Source organism: Piliocolobus tephrosceles, chromosome 2 (genome assembly GCF_002776525.5).
Source record: "Piliocolobus tephrosceles isolate RC106 chromosome 2, ASM277652v3, whole genome shotgun sequence".
Lineage (NCBI taxonomy): Eukaryota > Metazoa > Chordata > Mammalia > Primates > Cercopithecidae > Piliocolobus > Piliocolobus tephrosceles.
In genome coordinates this window covers 185,429,083-185,457,039 of record NC_045435.1, presented here as the reverse complement: position 1 = coordinate 185,457,039, position 27,957 = coordinate 185,429,083, and the positions used below count along the sequence as shown (strand labels likewise).

The window sequence follows — 27,957 nt, the reverse complement described above, 5'->3', positions numbered from 1 at the left end:
TTAAACAGGATACCACATTACGTTTATTCATCATATCTCATTTGGCTCTTTGTTACAACAGTTTTTCAAATTTCCTGTTTTGATGACATTTAAAATTCTGAGGAGCACTAGTCACATATTTTGTAGAATGCCCCTTAACTGAAAGTTGTCTAATGTCTTCTCATGATTAGACTTAGGGTTATGGATTTTTAAAAGAAAAACCATGGAGGAAAAAAAGCATTTGTAGTACATCTTGTTAAGGCTACACACCAGCTACTTGAATTGTCACTGCTGATATTTTTCTTGATCACCTGTCTGAGGAGTGTTTGCAAAGTTTCTCACTTTTAAGTTCTTTTTTCCCCTTTCCATGCTGTACTTTTTGGTCGGAAGTCACTTCGTGCAGCCTGTACTTAAGGAGTGAGGGCTTCACCTCCTTGAAGGCAGAATATCTACAAAAATTATTTGAAATCCCTTTGTGCAAGTGTTTCTATTCTCCTGTATTAATTTACTTACTCAATAATTTATTCACATTAGTGTGGAATTATGAATATTCATTTAATATTTTGTATTACAACCCAATACTACTCTATTATTTTTGTTACTGAAATCGTTCCCTTTTTGTGCTTCAGGAGCGCTTCAGCTGGTGCCTTTGTACCACTGACATATCCTCATTATTATGTTCTGTGGATTGTTTCTGTTGTTAGAAAAGCTTTACTTTTTGAAAACACAAGATGCATCAGTTTTATCTTGTATATGTCTTACCCCAGTTTTATCTTGTATATGAGAATTGCCGCTTTTCCAAGAAGCTCTCATAGTAGGAACAGATACAAGAGGCTGGTATTAGAAATCAAATTCTACATGAAAGTGTGCTTGTAACTACTTGGGTGTCCTTGCTTCTAGACCAGTCCTAGAATCAAGGAATATGCCCTTTGCTCCTGGGACGTCACCCTTCCGAGGCCATCAGTTGGTTGAGCAAGGAAATATGAAAGTATACTAATCCTTGAACATATACATATTGATATTTCTATATTTAACCATCCATATCTAATATAATGTAAACATATATAAATTCACATTGACGTCTCTAACTCTAATCCATTACCACATGAATCACTCTCATTTTCTCTCATTGCTTATCTGTTGTAACCTCCTACTCCAATATTGAGAAATATGGTTCTTACCATGTACCATCCATTTGTTTAATTGTTCAATTCCAGTATACATTTGTTGTTGCAATATTGTTAAATTTTATCTCCATAGGTTAAACCTTGATCAGTGAGAGTATGATTTTTATGTCTAGTTCTTTTGTCTTCATTTTATAGTCTCTATTTCTAAAGTTACTTAGCTCAGCACCTTTCTTATCTCCTTCAGTGCGGTTGTTTCACTAATGTGTAATATAGTAAAATTGTTTTACCACATTCTGCCTTCCACTGGAGAATCCTTGATCTCCAAATTTTCACAAAATTTATATACATTGAGGTTCATTTTTTATTCCATGATGGTCTCTTGGTTTTGACAAATTCATAATATCATGTATGCATCACTGCAGTATCATACAGAATAGTTTCATTACCCAAAACATAAATCTCCTATGTACCGTCTATTAAATATTTTTCCCTTAACACCAAACCCCTAGCAATATGTAATCTTTTTCTTCTCTCTATAGTTTTACATTTTACAGCATGTCATAAAATCACAATCATACAGTATAAAGACTTCTCAGATTGGCTTCTTCCCCTTAGCAATATGCATTTGAGTTTCTTGTCTTTTTTTGCATGCTTCATAATATTTTTTCTTTTTGCTGAGTAATATTCCATTGTATGAATGGAATGCATTGCAGTTTATTTATTCACTCACTTGTTGAAGAACATCTTGGTTGCTTCCAAATTTTGGTGTTAAAATTTCAAACCCTAATAATAAAGTTGTCTATTTTCCCCTTCAGTTCTTTCCATTTTGGAGACATACATTTTGGTGATATGTTGTTAGGTGCATACACATTTAGTACTGCTAAGTATTCTTGGAGAATTAACCTTTTTGTTACTATGTGCACCTCAGACTTTGGAAATCTGTTTTTTGTCCCTTATGAATATAGCTATTCTATATTGTTTTTAAAATTAGTGTTAGCATGGCATATATATTCTATCTCTTTACCTTTAAAATATCTGTGTCCTTATATTTAAAGTGGGTTTTTTTTACAGACAACTTATATTTGAGCTTTTCTTTTTATTATTCTATCCTGACAATCTCTTTTAATTGGTATGTTTAAACCATTCACATTTGATGTGATGATTGATTGAGGTAGATTCGTACTTACCATGTTTGAAACTCTTTTTATTCATTTCATATGTTGTTTGTTCCCAACCTCCCATACATATCCTTATGCCTTCTTTGGTTTTAACTGAGCATATTATATAAGACCATTTTTTCTCTTCTATTTATGTAAAAATTGCAATTAAACATTCTTTTAGTGATTGCCCTAGAGTTGAAATATGCACTTTTAACTAATCTAAGTGTGTCTCCAAATAACACTACACTATCTTATGTGTAGTACACGTTGTCTTATAATAGAGAACTCCTAATTCTTCTCTCATCCCATGCGATATTGATGTAATTCATTTCACTCTGCTATATGCTTTAATCATTTAATACATTGTTACTGACTATTGTTTTAAACAGTTTTCTTTCAGGCCAATTAAGAATAAAAAAGTAAATATTTTATTTTATGTTTGTTTATTCTTCAATTACTATACGATCTTGTTGATTATGTTATTTTTCTTTCTTACTCAGGTTTTAAACCTGGATAAGTCAGAGTTGGGAAGAATTTCCTTCTCCCAAAAGCAATGAGTCCCTGTCAATGTCTTTTCTTATGGAGAACAGGTCATTTGTGGTGTTATGAAAAAATTCTGTGTATATTTCACAGAAGTTCCATTTCCTCTTCCCTCATACTCAGATCCCTACAGTGAGAACCTGATGAGTTAATGACAGAAAAGCCCAACAATGTACTGTTTTTTTCCTAAGACTGAAGCACCAAGGGGTTTCTCTTAAGATAGATAGTCTACACAGCCTCAAACAATTCATCAAATTTACCAACTAAGTGTTCCTACCACTTTATGGCTTCTGTTCTAGCTAAGCAGTTTCTCTGTTTGCATCTGTCTCTCCAGATTTATTTTATTTTTTATTTATTTATTTATTCTTTTTGAGACAGAGTTTCACTCTGTCACCCAGACTGGAGTCCAGTGACATGATCTCGGCTCACTGCAACCTCCGCCTCCTGGGTTCAAGCAATTCTCTTTCCTCACCTCCCAAGTAGCTGGGACTACAGGCATATGCCACCATGTCCAGCTAATTTTTGTATTTTTAGTAGAGATGGGGTTTTGCCATGTTGGCCAGACTGGCCTCGAACTCCTGACCTCAGGTGATTTACCCACCTCGGCCTCCCAAAGTGCTGGGATTACTGACGTAAGCCACCATGCCCGCTCTCCAGATTTGTTTGTGGTCATTTGTCCTACAATCTCTGTTTTCTGGTAGGTTCAAAATAAGTTGTTGATTTGTGCAGCTTTTTTTTTTTGTTGTAAGAGGAGTGACAACCTCCAAGATCCTTGCATTTTAGGGCTAAACAAGAAGTCTCCCTAAACAATTTTTAAAAACTTTTATTGAAGCAGATATCTCAATTTTCATTTACATTGTGTTCCAATAGACTAAAAATAGCTAAAAATTATCTCTAGTCTTCCTTTTATTCTCCCAAATTCTGTGAGTCCATAAAGAGATTAACTATGGCATTTCTTTCTAGCTGATGATCAATACTTAACAGCACTGCAGTAGTCACTGCAGAGTCCTATATAGTTCAAGAACTGTTCCATGATATTTCCATCCAGGTGTTCTCAGTGGAATGCAAAACCTAAAATTTGGCTTCTCTGCTCTAACCCAATTAAAATCCCTTCCAGCTCAACACGTTGAACAAGACATTACATTGAGGGCATGTTACAATGGAAAATAAAATGGCATGGCAAAATAGTTGAGCCACGGGATTTTATGCTGAAATCTGAGTGAAACTCAGCACACACAAAAATTTCTACATAACTGGATCATTCATACATATATAAAAGGGCTTTGTAATTAATTGATTTTTTCAGCTTGCATATTCCATTGATCATTTTTTAGGGTTTTTAAATATATTTTTATAAAAAGCCATTATAACATTAGCATATCTGAAAACCCCAGGCTATCCCAAGGTAAACATTGGTAATATATCTCTCCCACAAATATTCCATTAAAAAGTACTTCTTAAAATTAATTTATGCAATAATAAAAGTATAACATCAAAAAATTGTTTATTTTTTACTCCTTAGTAAAATTCCTAAATAGTAATATGAGATTCTTCAATTCTAATATCAAAGCCAGCAAGCAAAATAATTAGTTAATCTAAAACTAAACCATTTTCTTGTCCTGTGGCATGTGGAGGAAAATGGATTTTTTCACATACATTTCAGTTTAATAATCTATATATGTTTTCATTCTGCCATGATTCCTGCCATTTTGATTATTTGTAATGATTGCAATTTTTCTTTTTTTACAAAAGGCTTGGTATTAACATTCTTTTATTCAAATGTTTATTTCACATGTTTCGTGAGATAGTTCAACTGGTTTTGTCGGCAAATGAGATACATGTTTCCTCAGCTTTAGCTAATAAGTACAAAGTTGTCTCACAAATAAATGGGAGTAAATACAGTATTTACTGTGAATAACATAAATGCATGAAGAGAAAGGTTCTAGTCATTATTTGAATCTTTAAATCTCTTCAGCCATAGTGGAGGACGAATTGAAATTCAACTATTTCTCCCCTAAGCACTTAGGACCCCATGAAAGATTAAGATGCTTCTCTCTAACACTGTTTTGGTGCTAAAATAACAAACAGTAAGAACTCTGTTTAGATTTAATCCCTCAAAAATATAAAGATTATGGAAAACTAGACAAGTACCTTTATTATAAGTTAAATATGGTTTGTGACATAAGCTTTAAGAAAATTAAATACTCAATGAATCTTTGGTTAACAATTGCAGTTCATGAAAGATTGAGTGCCATATATTCACAAAGGTTTAGTTTTAGGTTGACTGAACTGACACATTAGGAAAATTAGTTTGAGTACAGTGATTTAAAAAAAAAAAAAAAAGCAAAGCCAGGTACTAAAATTTGAAAAGAAACTGCACTTGTTTTGGTACAACCAGCTGAATTTAGCAGATAAGTCTACTTAGTAGAAATCTAGGAAAATTATATAACATAGTTTATAATAGTGACATATAATGGTTACAACATAGAAACTCAGAAATAAGATCGATTGTCCTCATGAGTGAAAAATATACATACACTGGATCTGATTGACAAAGTCATCAAACAGACAGACCAATTTCAGGTTAAAAATAGGGTGAAACCTATCAAATATATTAACATATCTAAAGTAGAAATGTGCGAGTCAGGCTGTTGGAGGATGTTTTGGTCTTTGGTCAGGGTGGAGAAACCACAAGAGAGAAAGAGATATCGTGACTCTAGGTTCTCCCACTCTGTCCTGGCATATGTATGTTCTGGACCAAGAATGTGAGTAACTATATGGTCCTTTTAATAGGTATATCTTTACGGCATTAGCCATAGGTAGATGGATGAATTATGCTATTAAATTATCCATTTATTTTCTATTTTCTATTATGCCATATTTATCTGGCAACATTCTGGATCTGATTTGCTGTCCTCTATGTCTATAGAAAAAGAACATGCTGATTATATTAGTCCATTATCACACTGCTAATAAAGACATGCCTGAAACTGAATAATTTATAAAGGAAAGAGGTTTAATTGACTCACATTTCCACATGGCTCAGAGGCCTCAGGAAACTGACAGTCATGGCAGTAGGAGAAGCAAACATATCCTTCTTCACATGGTGACAGGAAGGAGAAGAATGAGTGCCCAGCAAAGTGGCAAACCCCTCACAAAACCATCAGATCTCATGAAAACGAACTCACTATCATGAAAACAGAATGGCGGAAACTGCCCCATGATTCAATTATCTCCACCTGATCCCTCCCATGACACATGGTGATTATGGGAACTAAATTTCAAGATGACATTTGAGTAGGGACACAGCCAAACCGTATCATTCTGCACTGTGCCCCTCCAAAATCTCATGTCCTTATAATTCAAAACACAATCATGACTTTTCAACAGTCCCCCAAAGTCTTAACTCATTCTAGCATTAACCCAAAAGTCCAAGCCCAAAGTCTCATCTGAGACAAGGCAAGTCTCTTCTGTCTATGAGCCTGTAAAATCAAAAGAAAGCTAGTTACTTCATAGATACAATAAGGATACAGGCATTGGATAAATACACCCATTTCAAATGGTAGAAATTGGTCAAAACATTGGTGCTATAGGCCCCATGCAAGTTTGAAATCCAATAGGCCAGTCCGTAAATCTGAAAGTTCCAAAATGATCTCCTTGACTTTATGTCTCACATCCAGGACATGCTAATACAAGAGGTGGGTTGCCATGGATTTGGGCAGCTCCACCCTGTGGCTTTGCAGGGTACAGCCACCCTCCTGGCTGCCTTCGTGGCTGGGGTTGAGTGTCTGTGGTTTATCCAGGAGAGCTATGCAAGCTGTAGGTAGATCTACCATTGTGGTCCTCTTCTCACAGCTCCACTAGGCAGTGGCCCAGTGAAGATGTTGTGTGGGGGTTCCAACCCCACATTTCCCTTTCACACTGCCAGAGGTTCTCCATGAGGCTCTACCTCTGCAGCAAACTTCTGCTTGGACATCCAGGCATTTCCATACATCCTCTTAAATCTAGATGAAGGTTCCCAAACCCTAATTCTCGTCTTCTGTGCACCAACAGGACCAACACCATGTGGAAGCTTGGGGCTTGCACCCTCTGAAGCAATAGCCTTAGCCGTACCTTTTCTTTGGCCACGGCTAGAGGTGAAGCGTCTGGGACCTGGGACGCAGAGCACTATGTCCTGAGGCTGCACAGAGCAGGGAGGTCCTGGGCCCAGCCCAGGAAACCATTTTCCTCTTCTAGGCCTCCCAGCCCATGACACAAGGGGCTGCTCTGAAGGTCTCTGCATGCCCTGGAGACATTTTCCCCATTGTTTCAGTGATTAACATTTGGCTCCTCATTACTTGTACAAATTTCCGCAGCTAGCTTGGGCTTGAATTTCTCCCCCAAAAATGGGTTTTCCTTTTCTTGACTTTTTTTTTTTTTTTTTTTTTTGAGATGGAATCTCACTCTGTTGCCCAGGCTGAAATGCAGTGGCATTATCTCGGCTCACTGCAACCTATGCCTCCCAGGTTCAAGCGATTCTCTTGCTTCAGCCTCCTAAGTAGCTGAGATTACAAGCTTCTGCCACCATGTCCAGCCAAATTTTGTATTTTTAGAAGAGATTGGATTTCACCATGTTGGCCAGGCTTGTCTTGAACTCCTGACCTCAAGCGATCCACCTGCCTTGGCCTCCCAAAGTGCTGGGATTACAGGTGTGAGCCACTGCACCTGGCTTTGCCGGGTTTTTCTTTTCTATTACATCACCAGGCTGCAACTTTTCCAAACTTTTATGTTCTGCTTTCTCTTGGACAATTCGCCAGTTAGAAATTTCTTCTGCCTGATACCCTAAATCATCTCTCTCAAATTCAATGTTACACAGATCTCTAGGGCAGGGCAAAATGCTGCCAGTCTCTTTGCTAAAGCAAAGCACGAGTCACCTTTATTACAGTTCCTAACAAGTTCCTCATCTCCATCTAAGAGCACCTCAGCCTGGACTTCACTGTCCATATCACTATCAGCATTTTGGTCAAAGCCATTCAACAAGTCTCCAGAAAGTTCCAAACTTTCCCACATTTTCCTGTCTTCTGAGGCCTCCAAGTCTCTAGGAAGTTCCAAACTTTCCCCCATTTTCCTGTCTTCTTCTGAGTTCTCCAAACTGTTCCAACCTCTGCCTGTTACCCAGTTCCAAAGTCGCTTCCACATTTTTGGCTATCCTAATAGCAGCACCCCACTCCTGGTTTCAATTTAATATATTTGTCTATTCACACATTGCTAATAAAGACACACCTGAGATTTGGTGATTTATAAAGGAAATAGTTTTAATCGACTCACAGTTCAGCATGGCTGGGGAGGCCTTTGGATACTTACAATCATGGCAGAATGGGAAGCAAACACATGCTTCTTCACATGGTGACAGGAAGGAGAATGAGTGTCCAGTGAAGTGGGAAGCCCCTTATAAAACCATCAGATCTCATGAGAACTCACTCACTATCATGAGAACAAGATGCGAGAAACTGCCCCCATGATTCAATTTTCTCCACCCGGTTCATCTCACAACACATGGGGATTACGGGAACTACAACTCAAGATGAGATTTGGATGGGACACAGTCAAACCATATCGCTTGTCCATCAACAGAAGCTTATTCAAGATAAATTACATTTCTCGTTGTAAGAGGTAATGCATTGATTGGTTTTCTCCTTCTCACATATCAATCTTTGAGTGTTTTGTTAAACAAGAAATTGATCTTTTGCTGACATATCAGGATTCTAAGTTCTCTAGGCTGAGAATCAGCTCTGGATTGACGTGTATTCACTCGGGTAAGGTAATGCCAAGCTGTGAAAACAAGGTACCCTCCTATGGATGACACCCAAGAATTAAGTAAGGTCAATATCTATAAACATCAACTATTCCATTGGTCAACTTTTGAAATGGTTGATACTACCATGCTTCCCCACCTTAGTACATAGCACCATAAATTCTCATATGGAACAATAGCCCCTAAACTTGGTCTACGCATATATTTCCCACACAGCATAGAGTCAAAGTCATTCTTTAAAATATGAGACAGTAAAACCCTTTGGAAAAAAATTAATCATGACTTTTCCCTATACTTCACATCCCTGTTCCTCATCAGTTGCTCTCTTCTCCTATTTCTCTATTCTTGTTCACTCTGTTCCAGCCACTCTGATCTTACACTCCTTGTCCGGAATGCTCTTTCTCTACCAAATTCCATCCTCATTCCCCTCAGATTTCGGCCACTCAGATCTCTAAATTGCAGTTGAATTCGTGCAGTCTCTTAATCTGACAGGCCTTATTAGATACCATCCCAGTTAATATAGCACTGTTTTCCTTTCTTTTTAACTTTTATTTTAAGTTTGGGGGTGCATGTGCAGGTTGGTTGTATAGGCACACTCATGTCACAGGGCTCTGCTGTACTTATTATTTCATCATCCAAGTATTAAGCCTAGTACCCATTAATTATTATGTTTTTGATCCTCTCCTTCCTCCCACCCTCTATCTTTCAATAGGTTCCAGTGTCTGTGTTTCCTTCTCTGTGTCCCTGTGTTCTCATCATTTAGTTTCCACTTACGAGTAGAACATAATGCCATTCGATTTTCTATTCCTGCATCAATTTGCTAAGAATAATAGCCTCCAGTTCCATCCATGTTCCTGCAAACAACATGATCTCATGATCTTTTTTACCCTGCATAGTGTTCCATGATTTATAGGTACCGCATTTTTTTAATTCGGTCTACCATTGATAAGCATTTATGTTGATTCCATTTCTTTGCTATTGTGAATAGCATTGTTTTCAACCCTGTCATTTTCTCTGTATATATCTGTTATTTTGCCTCATTTTTATGCAGACATACCACCACCCAATATATCATGTGTTCATTTATGGACTGTAGATACACTTCCATAATAGCATGAATAACTTTTTGCTAACTAGTGCCTGGTATAGGGCTTAGCACATAGATGGTCCTTAGTACATTTTTCAAATGAACAGTAACAAGAGAGAACTATGTAATAACAACAAGGCTATTTGATTAGATTCCAGGAATTTAATCCTGCCTTTGCCATTAATTAGGCATCTACGTGATCTTCAGCAAGTCATTAGCACTCTAACCTTCAGTTTCTTTCTCTATAAAATGAAATTAATAATAGTTCATAATAGTTCTATGGCTCAAATACTATATGTGAAAGGGCTTTACATGATAAAGTCCTGAACACCTATGAGAGATTTGAGCAAACAAGATATCTAGATGTATAAACAGGATAATGGTAAGATTTAGGAAGAACACTGAATTCTGAGTGTGACATTCTGGCTATTAAGTCTTGCTTCTCCCACTAACCAGCTTTGCTATTTGGAGTTAATTACTCAATCCTGTTAAGTTTCATTTATCCTAATGAGAGAGAAAACTTTCTTTTTTTCAATAAGCTTGTTTTTACTCATTTAAAAGACATTGTATCCTACTGGTCAGTAAAAGCAATATAAGTAAACATGATTAAGAATTATTTATTAATTATTTCTCCATAATTAATTCAGTCAGTAGTTATCGACTGAGGACCTCTGTGTGTCAGACTCTGGCCCAGGTGCTTGGGATGAACTGGGGCACCAAGTAGACAAATGCCTGCCCTCTATGGAGCTTACTTTCCAGAGTGAAGAGACAGATAAGCAATAAGCATAATAAAAAAAAAGTAAACTAAATTGTATTTTCAAAGGTGATGTGTGTTATATGGACAAAATAACATAAATAAGAAACTAGGAATTGAGAACGTGTAAAGGGAAGGGGGTCAGGTTGCAATAAATATGGGGCCATGGCATTGAAGCACACACTGCCATTTAAAGACTTTCCTCCTCTTCCATTACTTCTCGTTATATTTGGTTTCTTTAAATGTTTAAAACTGTATTATAAATATGCTTTCTTAAAATTACAGAGCCTACATACTTCTACTGGAGTAACCAGTTGTAATAACATATCTTTTAAAAATATTACTGTAAAATCTTTTGAAATTAGTTTATTTAATCTTTCTATGTGAAATCTTTAATATTAGTTATGAAAGAAATACAGTCTATATTGTAGGCTCTCTTAATAGCAATTGCTTTTCAAAGAAGCAACATTTTCATTGCAAGTGAAATAAAAAGCATTATCTTTAAAATTTATGCATACTTTTTAGTCCACTTGTTTTGAATCTCATGATTTTCATTACTAACTTTTCTATTTATGGAAACTTCTATAGCAATGGATGGGAGAAGGAGGGTAGAGGCTTGTTTTACATTTGTTTTCTTTAAGACAATGTTCTTTGGTAATTTGGCTTTGGTCTTCCTATAAGGCCTGCATACACAATGATCAGGCAGCTTGTGTGTCTTATAGCATGACATAACTGACAAAAGAGATATCAGGCTTCCTGAGAGATACCACCCCATCTCCCTAAAAACAATCCATGTAGAGCTTGTGATGGCTTTCCAGATAAATACAATCAACAGATACTCTGTCAGCCTTCTGGATCATTGTGTGTGACTAAAGAAGGCATCAGAGGAGGACCTGTTGAGCTGGACCATCTTAGAGGTAGGTTGCTGAAATATGAGTCATATTTAGTGACTTTGGTTAACTGCTCATCACGAAACTTAGATATTATTAATCAATCATTGCCTTAACACACATATTGATACTTTTAGACATTTTAGTGCACCAGGGAAGACCTGCTGTTTTAGGGTATGGCTAATGAAGAAAAGTCTAGAATGACACAATAGCCATTATTAGCCTGAGATCTTGAACTGAAGGATCTCATCAGTATTTGTGTTGCTATCTACTTACAGCACCCCTCCTTACTGGATATTAAAAACTAACCACCTGTGAGCTGGCAGAGAACACTGATGCCTATCTGTTAAGGCTGTTGGAGTTCTTGGAAGTGACAAAGTGCTAAACAAATGCTATTATTTATAGTCTGTCTCTGTTCAATGAAAAGGATCCACAAAACACTGCTGCCAAGAGTCACCATTAGTTATCCAGCCTGACAATTTCATTTCACTGGTTGAAACTAAGCAGCGTGCTTTGAGCAATGAAAATCGTGGCATTCTCTAATGACTGGAAAAGCCTGTTTCAGACCCAAGCTGCCTTTGGTTTCCAACAGCGTTTGCACTCCACATGTCCTCACATGATTCAACATGGCAACCAAAGGCATTTTATAAAAGAATAAATTATGGGTTTGGCCACCAACTACATGTAGTCTCAAACCAGACTTATTTGCTTTTCTCACTTTTATTTTCAACTTTATTTTTACGATTTATTTTTGTTATTATGAGAAGATACATTCCAATAGGTCCGATTCCCACCTGCCTTATATCTTATATTTGGTCCTTCACTTGGTCTGAAACAGTGTGTCATGAAAGGGAAAGGTGTGTGTTGGTCGGGGGTGGGACCAAAAGTAGAAAAATGTATAACAGAATTATTTCAAGTTAAACATTTATTGAATATCTGTAATATACATGACTCAATGTTAGCTATAATATATATTCAGAAATAATTAAAAGTTTGGTCATTTAAGTAAATGTAAATACCATATGTGAAGTATAAATAAAGTTGTATCAGAGAAGAAAGAAATACACATTTTCTGTGAGATAAGCAAGAGCGTCCTTCACTCATTTATTCATCCATTTGCTAAGTCACTTCCTATGGATTTGTAAAATGCATACCCTATACCTACAGAGAATACCAAAATTAACAAGACAGCCCCTCCCCTTATCAGTTGTATAGTCAGGTTCTCAAACTTACGTGTGCATCAGAATCCCCTGATAACTGTGTTAAAATACAGACTGTTGAACTACAACTTCAGGTTTTTAAATTCAATAGTATGCATGTGAACCTGAGAATCTGCATTTCTAATACTATTCCCAGGTGCTACAGTTGTACTCTTGGGATCACATCTTGGGAACCACTGGTTAGATCCATACTTCTCAAATTGAATGTGTTCACAAATCACCTTGAGTTCTTGTTAAAATACAGATCCTTACCCAAAGGAAAAGAAGTCATTATATGAAAAAGACACTTGTATGCGTACGTTTATAGTAACACAATCCACAAATGCAAAAATATGGAATCCGCTTAAGAGCCCACAACCAACAAGTGGATACTGTGGTATATATTCCATGGAATACTATGCAGCCATAAAAAAGGATGAGTTCATGTCCTTTGTAGGTTTATGGATGAAGCTGGAAACCATCAATCTGAGCAAACTATCTCAAGGACAGAAAACCAAACACTGCATGTTCTCACTCATAGGTTCTCACTCACAGGAATTGAACAGTGAGAACACCTGGACACAAGGTGGGGAACATCACACACTGAGGCCTGTCGTGGGGTGGGGGGAGGAGGGAGGGATAGCATTAAGAGAAATACCTAATGTACATGACAAGTTAATGGGTGCAGCACACCAACATGGCACATGTATACCTATGTAACAAACCCGCATGTTGTGCATATATACCCTAGAACTTAAAGTATAATAAATAAATAAAACAAATAATAAATAAAAAACACGTAATAAAAATTAAAAAATTAAAAATAAGATCATACAATCCTAGAAATAGACTGGCTGGAAGACCATGGAGTAGCAGAAGTCATTCCGACAATGACAGACCAAACTGCAGCTGGAATACCCAGTACAGTTCTGCTTACTAGACTTCAAGAAAGATCTGAAAGTGGAAAAAGAACCAAAGAAGGGCAGTTCAAGTGACCAAAGGGTGTGTGGAAGGTGCTGCAGTATGAATACTGTACGAATGTTTTGACTCTGGTCTGAAAAGATAAAAGAATGTTATCAAAAACTACATGGAATAATTGAAGTCCCTTCAAGTTTGAAAGTAAGCACTTTAGGACAAATAAAAGGAAATTCAACTTTGTACTTGTGGAAACTAATCCCTAAATATGAATAGGTTTATACTGATTCATGGGTAACATGTCCATAATAAATTATTGGAAACTGGGATGTCTGAATATTAAGGAAGACAGCCATAGTCTCTTACAGTGACTCTGTTGGTCTGTCTCAAACTGAATTGGGTGGGAAAAAGTATGGTCCAATATAAAAGTTCCATTTCACCATAAAAAAAAAAAAGAAAATTTGGAAATGTGGTATATATTTCCACATTTCCATATACACCATGGGATACTACTCAGCCAAAAAGGAAAGAAATAACTTGGGTGGAATTGGAGATGATTATTTTAAGAGAAATAACTCAGGAATGGAAAATCAAATATGGTATATTCTTACCTGTAAGTGGGAGCTAAGCTATGTAGGCTCAAAGACATAAGAATGAGATATGGACTTTGGGGACTCAAGGGGAAGAGTGGGTGGGAAGTGAGAGAGAAAAGACTCCTCACTTTTGGTACAGTGTGCACTGCTTAGGTGATGGGCACACAAAATCCCAGAAATCAGCATTAAAACACTTATCCATGTAACCAAAACCCACATGTCCCCCCAAACTATTGAAATAATAAAAAATAAATAAAATGCAGATTCTCATTTAGTATGACTGATGTGGGCACCAAATTTTGTATTATTCTATGCATTTCACTTTAAGTAGTGAGGGTCTGGTAGGTGAACAGAAACTTGTAAGTGAATATGCACAAAATACATTATGAAATAAATAGAAATTAAGAAAAACTTTGAAGAAAGGAATGAATTTCTATAGGAAAGATTGTGAGGATGTGCAGAGGGAGCAGGCTTGGTGCAAGCTTGGGGTATGAGAGAGGGGAAGGGACTTGGTGCAAGCTGGGGGTATGAGAGAGGAGATTGTGGCCGGAAAGGAGCAAAATCACACATTAATACTGTATGATTTGGGCCTGATAATTTCAGTTAATGAGGAACAACCCAGGGCATTGGTGTGGATTGGTACCTGAAGTGGCAATGGGAGCTTCTTGAGATGAAAAGGCAGAGGGACTGTAAGACAATATTGTGGGAAGGCAATCAAAAGGGAAATAGAGTTCCCAAAGAAATGGCAGATGCTACAGTAAAAAGGAAAAGGAGTCATGTAACAGAGGAGAGTTTTCTGAAGGTCAGTATATTGTCATAAAGGTCAGTACATCACTTTGATGGTTGAGATTTCAGAAAACATGAGATTATTGAGTAACCGTGGGTCAACTATGATCCCAAAACAGCAGTGTTGTCAAAAAATATGTCAGTTTCTTCTCTCGTCCACCTGAATGAAAAGGAGTTTGTGCAGAAGGCATTGCTTCTACTAAAGAACCATGGGCAATGTAGATGCTTTCAGAGAAAGAAAAGCCTTCAGTTAAGACAAGCTAGCAAAAGCAGAGAAGAAAAAAAGGACAGAAATGGAAAGACACGATGGTGAGTCAAAGCACCACATTAGGGGGAAAAAAGTCACATAGGTAGAGTGGAAATGAATTAATCTGATTGTGTCAAGAGTTCATGGAGGAGGGCTTGATTCACATCACCAAATTGCAATAACAGAAATTGGTAAATGGGAGATTTCTGAGTGATCAACAGAAATGGGGGAGCAAAAGCATTGAGGCTTTTTTGTTTGTGTGTTTGCTTTTTAATCAATTAAAGGATAGCTTTTGAAGTAAGCGACCCCAAGTTTCCAAACTGGGCAACTCTAAGTTTTCAAAGTTAAGCCCCTGCCTGTAAGGGTTCTGATGGAAACATTTATTTCCAGAGGTAGAATAGACTTTCCTCAAATTTGACTGTCTGGGGCCAGGTGCAGTGGCTCCCGCCTGTAGTCTCAGCACTTTGGGAGGCTGAGGCGGGCAGATCACCTGGGGTCAGGAGTTCGAGACAAGCCTGGCCAACATGGCAAAACCGTGTCTACTAAAAATACAAAATTAGCTGGGCATAGTGGCACGCGACTGTAATCCCAGCTACTTGGGAGGCTGAGGCAGGAGCATCGCCTGAACCTGGGAGGCAGAAGTTGCAGTGAGCCAAGATTGCACCATTGCACTCCACCCTGTGCAACAAGAACAAAACTCCATCTAAAATAAATAAATAAATAAGGTTGTCTGGGATTAAGTTACAGGTATGAGTGATACTTGGAAATATATTTCCTCTTTAGACTCAGATCATTTTTCCACAATGTTAAATTATTAGTTTTTGCAGTTTTCTGTCATAAGTTTCATTTATGCTTTAAAATCATTTCTATATAGAATTTACTGAGAGTTAAGGCACTTACTGTTAAAGAAAATGTGATAGAAATCAGAATCCTACCCATAATCACCAACTATTTTACCCTGAACAGCTTACACAGCCTCTCTCTGCCTCAATTTCTTCCTACAAAATATCAATAATAAGACCTAACATCCCATAGTACTTACTGTATGCCAGACTCTGTCTTAAGTCATTTGTACAATTAACTAATTTAATTCTTAAAGCAATCCAATCAGGTAGGTACTACTATTATCATGCTCCTTTATATGTGAAAAAACAAAAACAAAAACAAAATAGACATATAGATTAAGTTAGGAGGTATAACATTTGCCAGAGTGAGATTTTTGAATCTCACTCTGGGGCGCATTGGCCCCAGAATCCAGTCTCTTAAACATTATACTACTGTCTCTTGGTTAGAAATAAATAATAGTAATAACTACTTTTTAAGGTAGTTTGAGAGTTAAATGTGTAAAGTGCTTGGAATAGTTCCTGACGTATAGTTAAAATTCAATAAATACTCGATATTTTGCTGTTCATATCCGTTTTCATTTTCTAAAAATACAAAGTCAAACATTGAGGTCTTTTCAAATTAGCAATTGTGGTTTCTGTAGTTGTCCTAGTTAATAAAAAAAAGTGCTAATCAAACCATATATCATCTTACCTCTATTAACTTAATGAAATTTAAAAATTATACTATTCAAAGCTGCAACTCTTTGGCAAAATACATTGGCATACTGTTTAAATAGTAAAGTTTTCCAGAAACTTGAAAAAGTGTACACTCATTTACTACCCAGCCCTCTTCTTAGGTGGGAGGACGTTGTGGGGGACGCAGTAAAATCTTTGGGTCAGATAGCCCTGACTCAGATAAGAAGGATAGTACAAACAGGTTTTTCCATTTATTAGTTAGGTCACCCTTGGTTAAGTTATTACCTCTGAGTATCATTTTTCTCATCTGCAAATTGGGAATATTAAGAATTGTGTTATATGAGATAATTTAGGTAAATTACATACCTAGTTTAGATTGAACACGTATAAGTTTGCTTTCCTTAAATATTTGGACCATTGAACTATCCCAAGGAAATAATTCAAAAGAAAGGTGGTTGTATAACATTCTTAATTAATAATAAAAATTATAACCAAACCAAATGTTCAAAAATAAGGGAAATAATAAACGTAGTAGATTACACAGATATGATGAGATACTGATACAGTCACTTACATCGTAACTGGAAAGTGCTCATTAGATTATTCATTAATGAAAAACACATTGAAACTATTTATGATTATAACTTGTTTGTAAAAAAATTACGAACCTAGAAGACGGCATGGAAAACAATTGTTTTACTAAAGTTTTCTTTGTTGGCATCATGATTGTTAGAAACATATCACTTGTGTAATAAATACTTATTGAGATATAAGTAGTAGCAAGTCACAATTACTTTTATCTGAATATGTTTTATCTGAGAATACCTAAAATGCTCTGACATTTACATTTCCACCTGAGCTTCAAAGATCTTCCTTTACCTCATACTTAATTAAGATTATTTCAGAACCAAATTTGCTACAGTAAAAACAAATACGTAAAAATGTTGAAGTTGTAAATTTCTCATCATATATCCAGTATCGAGTATTTAATAAATACGTGCAGAACATTATTAAACAGTTTTATAGCTTTCAAACTACAAACTCAACTACTAAGTTTACAATGAAAGTGAACTACTTCCCTTCTCCTATTGTTCCTTGTCCCCCCAGCCAAACAGAATTTCTGAATTTATTTAAAGATTAGCTATTTACAAATCTTGTTAAATGTATTTAATTCAGAGAGGCTAGGTATTAAAAACAAATATCATACAAAATCCAAAAGGCATGTTTTGTCCGTTTTATTTATGTGTTTATATTTTTGATATGTTGCTGTTTCAATGTCTTAGTTCAGTTTACACAACGGCCCAATTTTACTTTTGCAAAGCAAAGCTTGGACTGTTTTAAAAAAGTGTTCTATAATATTTTTAGCTTTTTCAGGTATATTCTTTACTAACAAGCAGCAAAGAAAGAAGAGTTTCTATGAAAGAGAGAAAGAGCAAAAGAAAAGAAGAGAGGTCAAAAACTGAAGGGAAAAATAAACTTTCCACTTCACTGCTTTAAAGGATTGAAGGTATAGAAGTAAAATTGTATATACATTTTATATAGGAACACAAGCTGGCACCTTGCACACCATACAGGAGGTTCAGTAGTGCATTCATAGAGCATCACTGAAGCCTTTTGTTCAGCAAGAAAAAAATGATTGAACCTCTGACTCTCAGTGTGACAGCAACATTTACAATGGACCACATTTGCAGCAGTACTAACTTGAAGATAAATCATGTATTAATATCTCACATTTTGTTGCAGAATTCTCAATTACAGCCACATCAGCCTCTATAGGATACTAAAAAAAGAGCTTATGCAGGTACAAAGATTTATCATATTCGATAGTGTCAATTAAGATGCTGAAAGAAAACCCATCAATTTTACTTTTGATTACTCATCATTTAGTTTGGAAAATTCTGTCAAGTATAAAGTCTCGTTTATTGTCTGAGATAACAAAAGTGTTAAAAGGAAAATAATAAAATAGAAAAATACATCTTATTAAGACTTTTTATATGGAGGCAGTTGCAGTGTCATGGAAAAGTTGGAAGAAAGTATATTTCTTCATTGAAAGCTTTAATGAATAATATATTCATTGTTTATGTAGTTAAGAAGTAAATGACACTATTAAATTCAAGTGCAAAAACAGAAGTTTCTTTGAGTCAGAAAATAATAAAGAAGAAAGAAAAGCTAAGGATGAATTTTAAAAAAAAATATTTAAAGTTTGATGTTTTTAAGGGAGCTGTAAAAATTGAACACATCGATAAAATGTCAGCATTTGTTGGTTAAGTTAAATGCAGTCAACAGTCTTAAGGCATAACATACTTGACGTTAAAAGAAAGAGTTCATATAGTTCACTATTATATATTTGTATATGTTCCATTATTTATTCCCATGATAAATCAACATCTGTTTAAAAAGATTAAACATCTAGCTAGTCAAATGGCTGACTAAATAATCACTCTAGGTTCAATTTTGTATGTCTTGACTGAAAATGCTTTCTCAGTCTTAACATTTTTATGATACTGGTTTTGCCCTCAATTATGAGAAACCTCCCTGAGTTAATGGAATTTGAGAATGAGTGTTTGCTGTTCAATTTAACAGATTAGGTTTACCCATTTGTAACAAAAGAAAAAAGAACTGGAAATTTGAAAGTGGCAAGAGATTTTGAACCCTGAAATTTATTCTTCTAAGCGTAATGATTTCATTCTGAACTTCAAATAATCTAACTCATCATAAGAGAGTCAGATACAGTAGAGAATGGAAGGCAAACAATAAAAAAAAGAATAAAGATGGAGTGAGAATTAATTCCCATAATCTAAGTGATCCCCCAAATATTATGGTTTATGGTAAAACACACATGTTAATAACTGTCATTTCCAAAACCTTGACTAACCAATAAGTACACATCACCTATGTCCATTTCTCATTCTATTTTAAATGGAACAAAGTGGCTTCCAGAGGTTGGGAAGCGTGTAATTACATAGATGGAGTCTTTGCACTTTGATCGTAATTACAGTGTTTTATCCATCCATCACTTGTTGCTTGAGGATTTTTTCCTTGGTGAATTATTTAAAGAGATAGAAACCCTGTCAGGACAAATTTGAGCTTCAAAATAGCTACTCAGAAACTTGGCTCTCTTGTCCTGAAACAGAGATTGAAAATTGTCACTTTAATCTTACAATCCATTTGGCTTTGAAATAAAGTGAGAACGTGAAGTCTTTCTTTGGGAGCATGTGTCTCTGTTTTTCTTTATCTCTGGTTACCTTTTATGAGCATGTATTGGGGCATTGGGTCTAAGTTTGCCTCACTGTAGGTAGTGGTTTTCAAAATTGGGTGTGCAAACAAATGAATCATCTGAAATGTCTGATAAAAATGCTGACCTTGCATTCATTCCCTTGGCTCCCGATTTCTCAGAGAGAGCATCGATGTAATCTCAAACCCCAAATTAACTGAGAACCTTACAACACCAAAAAGTGTAGAACTACTTCTCCACGTGCGGTCTGATAACCACCCGAATCAAAATTGTTTGTTTATAGTTTACAGTGCGTTTCCAAGGCTCCACCCAAGCCCTCTCAATACCTGACATCAGAAGTGAGTAAGTGCATGCCTGTGTTTCCTGGATCTAAATTTGGCCTTCAAACTTTTAGAGCTGCCATCTAAGAGTCAGATATATCTCCGTGTAAAAGAGTTTGAGGAACTTTAACAGAAACTAGTAATAAAAATCACTGTTTCAATTTACTGCCTCAAGAGCGGATGCTTGCATCTGCAGTCCCCAGGCTAGCTTGTCCAGTGGTTTTCAACCCCACCTTGTACCTTGCATTATTTCTATACAGTTACTTTTACCTTGGATTCCCTGAGGTCTAGGATTGTATTTCACTCATATATTCTACCTTCCCCACTTTGCACCATAAAAACATAATAAATTCATGGAACAGTTCAGTTAAACGCATCAAAACAAAACTCAGTTTTCTAGTGTCCATATCTACAATTGAGGGATAACAATTCCTACCTTGGTGGATTAGTTTTCTATTGCTGCCATGACAAATTACCACAAATTTACTGGCTTAAACTAGCACAAATTTAGTATCTTACAGTTCTGTAGATCAGAAGCCTGATGTGGGTCTCCCAGAGCTGAGATCAAGGTGTTGGCAGGACTTCGTTGCTTTTGGAGACTGTAGGAGAAATTCAGTTTCCTTGCCCTTTCCAGCTTCCTTGGCTCCTGACCCACTTCCACCTTCAAAACCAGCAATAGCCTGTCAAGTCTTTTTTTTAACAACACATCACTTTGACTCTTCTACCTTCTGCTTTCTTGTGATTACGTGGTGCCCACAGGGATAATCTGAGTTATTCCACCTGTTTTAAAGTCAGTTGATTAGCAGCCTTAATTCCATCTACAACCTTAATTCTGCTTTGCCGTGTAACATAACATATTCACAGGTTCTGAGGATTAGGATGTGGCCATCTTTAGAGACTATTATTCTGCCTGTCTCCCAGGTAGGTCAGACGTGCAATGCATTGGGAAACATTTTGTCAACTATAAAATTTTATACAAATCTAATAAAATGCTATGTTTTATGTTAAAGAGAGCTTTGAACTGGCAGTCAAGAGACTTGAATTACCATCCTGGTTCTGTTGCTGTTTTTGCTGTGTGATCTTGGACAATTCACTGAACCACTCTGGGATTCAGATTCCTTAATTCTAAAGTGTAAGAACTGAGGGGGACAAGCCAAGATGATGTCAAGACCCCAAATTATCTTTCTTCTGAAAGTTGATATACAGCGGAACTCGAGGTATGCTTACATGAATACACAATTGTTGGAAGGCAGCTCCAGTCCGCTGGCACACTGTACATGTAATATGATAGTAGAACTGAACAATACAGCAGGTCATGGAAAATGTTTGGTTTAACATCTTTTCCATATAACGCTGATGAGAAAAAAAGAAATCATTTCCCAACTGGGGCCACTGTCTATGTGGAGCTTTTGCATTCTCTTCATGTCTACATGGATTTTCCAGGTACTCCTGTTTCCTCCCACATTTCAAAGATATACACATTAGGTTCGTTGGTGTGTCTAAACTGCCCCATTGTGAGTGAGTGTGTGTGTGTGTGTCCTGTAATGCAATAGCATCCAGTCTAGGGTTGGTTTCTACCTTCCACCCTGAGCTGCTGAGATAGGCTCTGGCCCTGAGATCCTGAACTGGAATAAGCAGGTTGGAAAATAATTAAATGAATGAATACACATTATCATAAAATAAAAATTCACAAAGTATACGATAATCATAAAATACATGATGATTAATGATGCAGTCGAAAAGTGCTCAGCAAGCCTACTATATTTTTATTTGCTTTTGAATTGTGTGGCGGTAGGGGGTGGTCCTCACAATTTTTGCTTTGCGAAGATTTATTCCTTGATTTAACATAGTACCACTATGACCATCCCTCATTGATTCACCAAAAATTGGGTAAATAATTATCTTACTTCTTTGTATTAATCTTTCTTAAATATATGTGTAGCTCACATTTATCTTAATGTTTAATATTAGAAATCTTGCGGGTCTATATTTAGAAGATTGGTGATGGTTTTGTGACCCGAAATATGCCATAGAAACTTAACTGTTGTGTATATCAATTAGCCTATGGTAAAATTGGTTTCGTTAATTACACACTGTTTTGCTTAAAATCACAATCTCCAAGAATCTATCAATAATGGTAAGTGAGAACTTACCATACACTAAGGGGGTGTATTTCAGAGTTGAGTTTATTTCTCAAAGTTCTAGTTGTGAACAGTAAATGAGAGGTTTTCATCCCTACTTAACTCATGAGGAACTTTGATTTAGATAGCTTAAGTGATTCCATGAAGGTCACATAATCATTTAGTGGTGGAGTTTACTTACTACAATTCAGATCTTTTGCAAATCCTATGTGCACTCTGCTAATATGACTCTCTGCTATTTAAATGCACTCACCGCTTAGATGCAGCACACGGAAAAATAGCAGCATTATGCTTTTGGCTAACCACAGTTGGCCATAAATATACTTTGAAGCTTATCCATTAGATACTGAAGAATTTTTTCTTGATTACAACTGATAGATATGTTAGATCCTGAAGATAAACTGTAACTTAATATTTCTTTATAAGTGTGTATAAACAACTATGTATAAACAACATATGCAGACTGTAGCATGCTGGCTCATTTCTTTCAGTCAGAGAAACTTAGTGATTACGGAGATGGCTAAAAGCCAGTGTGCTCATTAAAATGGATGGATACATCATTTACCTCATATCAAAAATTATGTTATACTATTAATTGCTATATCAATTATTTTGAAAATCTTCATATGTACATAAACAACATCGCGGCATACTTTTTTAATGAGTGTAGTTGTCACGATCCCGGCAGGAAAAAAAGCATGATACTGGCAAGATAAAAGGTAATTGAAGAAAGTTTAATGAAGAGCAAGGAATATGATGTGGCTCCCTAGAATTAGCAATGGCTGGAAATGGTTACCCCTCCTAAGCTTGAAGAAAAGGAAGGGGAGGGAATAAACTACGCAAAGTCAGGGGACTTGGACCTGCAGCAAGGGCCTTGGAGAGGATCTGCAACCTTTAGCCAAAAACCAACAGGGAGTCAGCCAGGGAAGCTAATATTCCAACTTCACTCTCCTGCAGGAGATTGCCGCTGGTTGAATTCAACAGGAATCCGGAGAAGAAAAGACCTGTTAATGCAATTATCAGGAAGCAGCTTCTTGAGGAAAAGAACAAGAAAGAAAAAGACAGATGTGGAGGAGCAAGTGAAGGATTCCCAACACAGAACTGCATCTGCCTTTAGGTGATTTTATCTTACAAATGAAAGGATCTTCCACTATAAGTTCATTGTCATCACTCTTCCTTTTGGGATATATTTAGAAAGTACAGCTAATAAAGTTGACCTTTAAGCCAGTAAAGAGTACAATTCACAACAAATATGTAATTCACACAAAAAACACTTCTTATTATCCATAGAGTATTTTAATAGTTTGATGCCTCTTTGGAATGACTAAGAAAAAATAATACAAAATATTTTACTGATGGTTCAAATTGAAATAATGTTTACTTTTCTCTAATTTTTAGCCCTCAGTTATCACATAATTTCAAAATTTAATTTCGATTCATGTTTACCATTTTAACTGGTTTATTTTGTGTAAAAATACTTTGAAAATTTAATATATTAAAATTGCTTTGTTAAAAAATAAATTGTACAAAGTATATGGAAATTCTAGAAATGAAAGAATGGAAAATTGCCCAAGTTGTAGCCCAAACAACACATTAACAACGATGTATCTTCTGAAGTGCTAAATTTTAGATTCATTTTTCAATATTCACCTAATAAAAAAATAAACAACAAACAATTTATTTTGTACAAGTTTCTATTCATAAATTAAAGGTAACTAACTCATTGACTTATTTATTGAACTTTTATAATTTTATCTATACATCAATATTTTTAAAATTAAGTTAGTAATCAAATGGTAATGTGATTTTATCCAACTTTTTTTCCTCTTGGTATTGTTAATATTATCAAAAGGGGAACTTAATCAGCTCTAAGGTGTTAACTGCCTTTTTGGTTTTCAGAAAAGTTTCTGCAAAGACTAAAGTAAATTAGCATTATCATCAAGGCACAACTAAATGTTCAACATGCTAATATGTTTAAGTGGAAAGAAAAAAGCAGAGAATGAAGTCCCAATTTTAACTGAGAGAATGATGACCATCGTCCTCTGAAACATGCATTTAAACACTTTTTTTGGAATGGCATTAACATTTCGTAATAAAAGATAACATCTGTCATTTTTTTCTATTCTGTAAGGGAGTTCATAAATTAAGGTAGCTTGGAGTTAAAAATATCAAGATATCCTGTTCTTTCTTTAAAAAATTATCTTTCATGACTTTTTGCCAAACACAAGGTCAGTAAAGACAAATTTAACTATGTAGATGACTATAATTATGGAATGATTAAATTTGGTCTTTCTTAAAATAGCTTTTGTAAACTGAGAACTACAACGGTTGTCTGCTTAGAAAAATCAGCTCAAACCCATTCACTCATGAGGTATCAAAGAAAATATTGTTTGATCCTTGTTTCGACAATATACATTATCATACTAATTCCTTTAGTGATATTTCACTTACTCATTTATTCACTAAGTAGTAAAAGTTGGAAAATAGTAATAATTCAGTCCTTAAAATATATGACAAACAGTTAAAATATTTGAGGAAAATATATTTTAGATTAAATATATAAGTACTGTAACGTTATATAAATGAATGTAACAGTCACATCTAATTCGTTTTTGATTTGCAATGCCTTCCACAGAGCAGATGCTTAGTAAGAGCTACGTTTCATCACCTTAATGTTTTTGCTGGTTAAGCTTGCATTACAAATGAGAAGTACATATTCTTGCCTAAAATTATTAGGCAAATAATTGCTCCCTGACCATTCTGAACCATAGTCTCACCGCTTCTCAACATGACCCCCTCCCTTCCCCAAAAGTATCAGGCACCATGATCAAAGCCCAGGGCATTCTAGGAAAAATTAAAACTACTTAAAAATACTATGCAGCCATAAAAAAGAATGAGATCATGTCCTCTGCAGGGATTTAGATGGAGCTAGAGGCCATTATCCTCAGCAAACTAACACAGGAGGAGAGAACCAAATACCGTATGTTCTCACGTGTAAGTGGGAGCTAAATGATGAGAACACAGGGACACAGAGAGGGGAACAACACACACTGAGGCCTTTCAGAGGGTGGAAGGTGGGAGGAGGGAGAGGATCAGGATAACTAATGGGTACTAGGCTTAGTACCTGAGTGATAAAATAATCTGTACAACGAACCCCTATGACACAAGTTTACCTGTGTAACAAACTTGCACTTGTACCCCTGAACTTAAAATAAAGGTTAAAAAAAAAAAAACCACAAAAATACTATGATTGCTTAGAATGTTACAGTATGTCAAAAACTGAGATGACATTTGCTCCATGAACTAAGAGATCATCAAGGTAATATAAAAAGTATTTTCTCTATTTCTTTATATTTATAGGCCTCTCTTATTAATCATTAGAAATGCTTCTAGAGATGTATGCAGGATTGAAGTGTGGGTTATTAGTCAATAGAAGGAAGTTTCTTCTAAAGCTTCCCTGGATCCAAGCATCTACTTTAGGAGAGATGCCCTAAAGAGCAGCATTACACAATTACTGTTTCATCACAATTACGTTCTTAGAACTATTATTTCCAAAGATATGTATTGGAATAGATAATTTTGTGATTAGAAACAATTTTGAGAACCAGAAAAACCTTTGGTATTTTTCTTTTTAATCAACCCAATCCCCAACTCTAGCTAAATCTAATTTTCACCTTATACAAGAACATAAATTCTAGAGCCATTCATTTTTTGCTAATATCGTTGTTGGCGGCAAACAGCAAGACACAAATCAAGCCACCACCACCATTTTCCATTGAAACCTTGGAGACGCCAAGCTTGCTTCCCCTCTCTCTTTTTTCACCCTTTTCTTTTTCTCTCCTCTATTTCATTTACCTCTCTGCCTTGCTCTTTCTCTTCTGCCTTCTCACACAACCCACCAGAAACCTCACAGGAAGAGAAACAGTCTACATATCCCACATTAGTGTTGTACATGGTGGCAAATCATGTTAATGAAAGAAGATCATACATCTTTCACACTCTGCTAGTCTACAGTAAGTGAGTCCTGCCCAGAGAGAGCAGAATCTGCTTCTTGTATCAAGCTCCAGCAGACACAGGTGGTGAATGACCAGTTAACCCTTTGTAACCCCATCATTTTCAACACTCAAAGGACTTCTCTCATTTGTCTTATAAAATAAAGTACGAAATCTCATGCTATCAAACTAACAACATCACATTGCTACATATGACTCGAATATCTCCCATAACTTTATGACTGGAAAAACACTGTTCAGATTTCATTTACCAGTTTAAAAATAGCAAAGTCTAATTTGAAGCACATACACACACAATTGTGCACCCTCACTAATATTCTCTCTTGGTACTAGGAAAATGTTTCTAAATAAAATTTACTACCATCACAGGCTTTTAAAGTCAGATTTGTCAAAAGATATTCGTTATCAAACATATCAAAAAAATATTCCTTAGAAAACACCATGACAAGCCACAATCTTTTTGGTACAACAATGGCTAGTTATCCATTTCTTAATGTACAAATCAAAATTATTTGGTGTTTATTTTGACTTGAAGATTATCCATACATTTTTATATCCCTGCCCAGTGAAATTCTTATTGAGTGAGTAGGTGCTGAACAAGGCAAATAATATATTTTAAACATTCTTAAATGGTGTGATAATTTTTTAAAATGGGAAGATTAGCTTCAAAATTTTTCACTTTGTAGATCCAGATATCAACCAAAAAAGACATTTAGAAAATATGCCCACAGACCACTGTAAGTCCACAGAAAGTCCAAAATAATATCACTGTGCTCACTAAACAAGGAGGAATTGTTCTTTGTACACAGCTGAAACATTCATAATACACAAGGCACTTCAATTAAGTTTTGAGAGAAGTTATGTCACATTTAAACTCACCGCTGGATGTAAGGGTCAGGGCAGTACTGTAGGGTGGCACACCGTGAAGTTTCAAAATTCATTTCCTTCAACTGTCTTTGATGTCAACAAATGGAGAACAATTATATAAAATATACACATACACCTGTGTATATATAGATATAAAGCCGGGAGGCTAAAAGCAATAGGGTCAAACGCTATCAGACATAGAAGTTTAGGCACTTCTCCCCTTCACACATATTTGCAAAGAGGCGGAGCGTTTCTTGAGTTTAGCCAATGAGATCCATCAAGTGACTAAAACTTCATAAACGCTCGATTCTTACCAGCTGGGCATCCTCTCTAATGTTGTTCTTCCCCCCTCTCACGGCTGCAGAGTCCTTGACGTATAGTAGCCACACTTGTTGTTGGCAGTTTGGAGCTGGAGGCATCTCTGAACTTCTGATCTCTGTCGTGATTGGATGCTGGCATGAATGGCATCAGAGTTTAATTTCAGCAGCCTGGACTTTTGTAACTGAACTGAGCCGATGAGTGTCCACCCTGCTCCAGCTACATAACACTTCCCTGTATCTGGATACTGATTTGATTTGAGGATTTCTGTGACTATTTCTGGGGCTGAAATGTTTTGTAGAGCTGCTTAGGGAAGTTTTGTTTTGTTTTGTTTTGTTTCATCTATTTCCCTCCCTCCCCGCCCTTCAGTTTCCCTTTCAGCCAACCGCCTGTTGTGGTCACAATCTCAAATAGCAAAGACAGGGAAATTCCTTGATTATATTTAACTTAGAACTCACTCTTCCTCTCAGCT

At 36.0% G+C, this 27,957-nt stretch overlaps 1 protein-coding gene across 3 annotated transcripts in view; it reads right to left on the bottom strand.

Annotated features, from left to right (window-relative positions):
- TP63 (tumor protein p63) overlaps positions 1-27,368 on the bottom strand; it is a 267,692-nt gene extending 240,324 nt beyond the window's left edge. For all 3 annotated transcript variants that reach the window (XM_023214736.2, XM_023214738.2, XM_023214740.2), the window contains exon 1: positions 27,180-27,368. In XM_023214736.2, coding sequence (XP_023070504.1) covers positions 27,180-27,241 — 62 coding nt within the window. In that variant the 5' untranslated portion in view covers positions 27,242-27,368. The remainder of the gene's footprint in view (positions 1-27,179) is intronic.
- Positions 27,369-27,957: the final 589 nt, after the last annotated feature.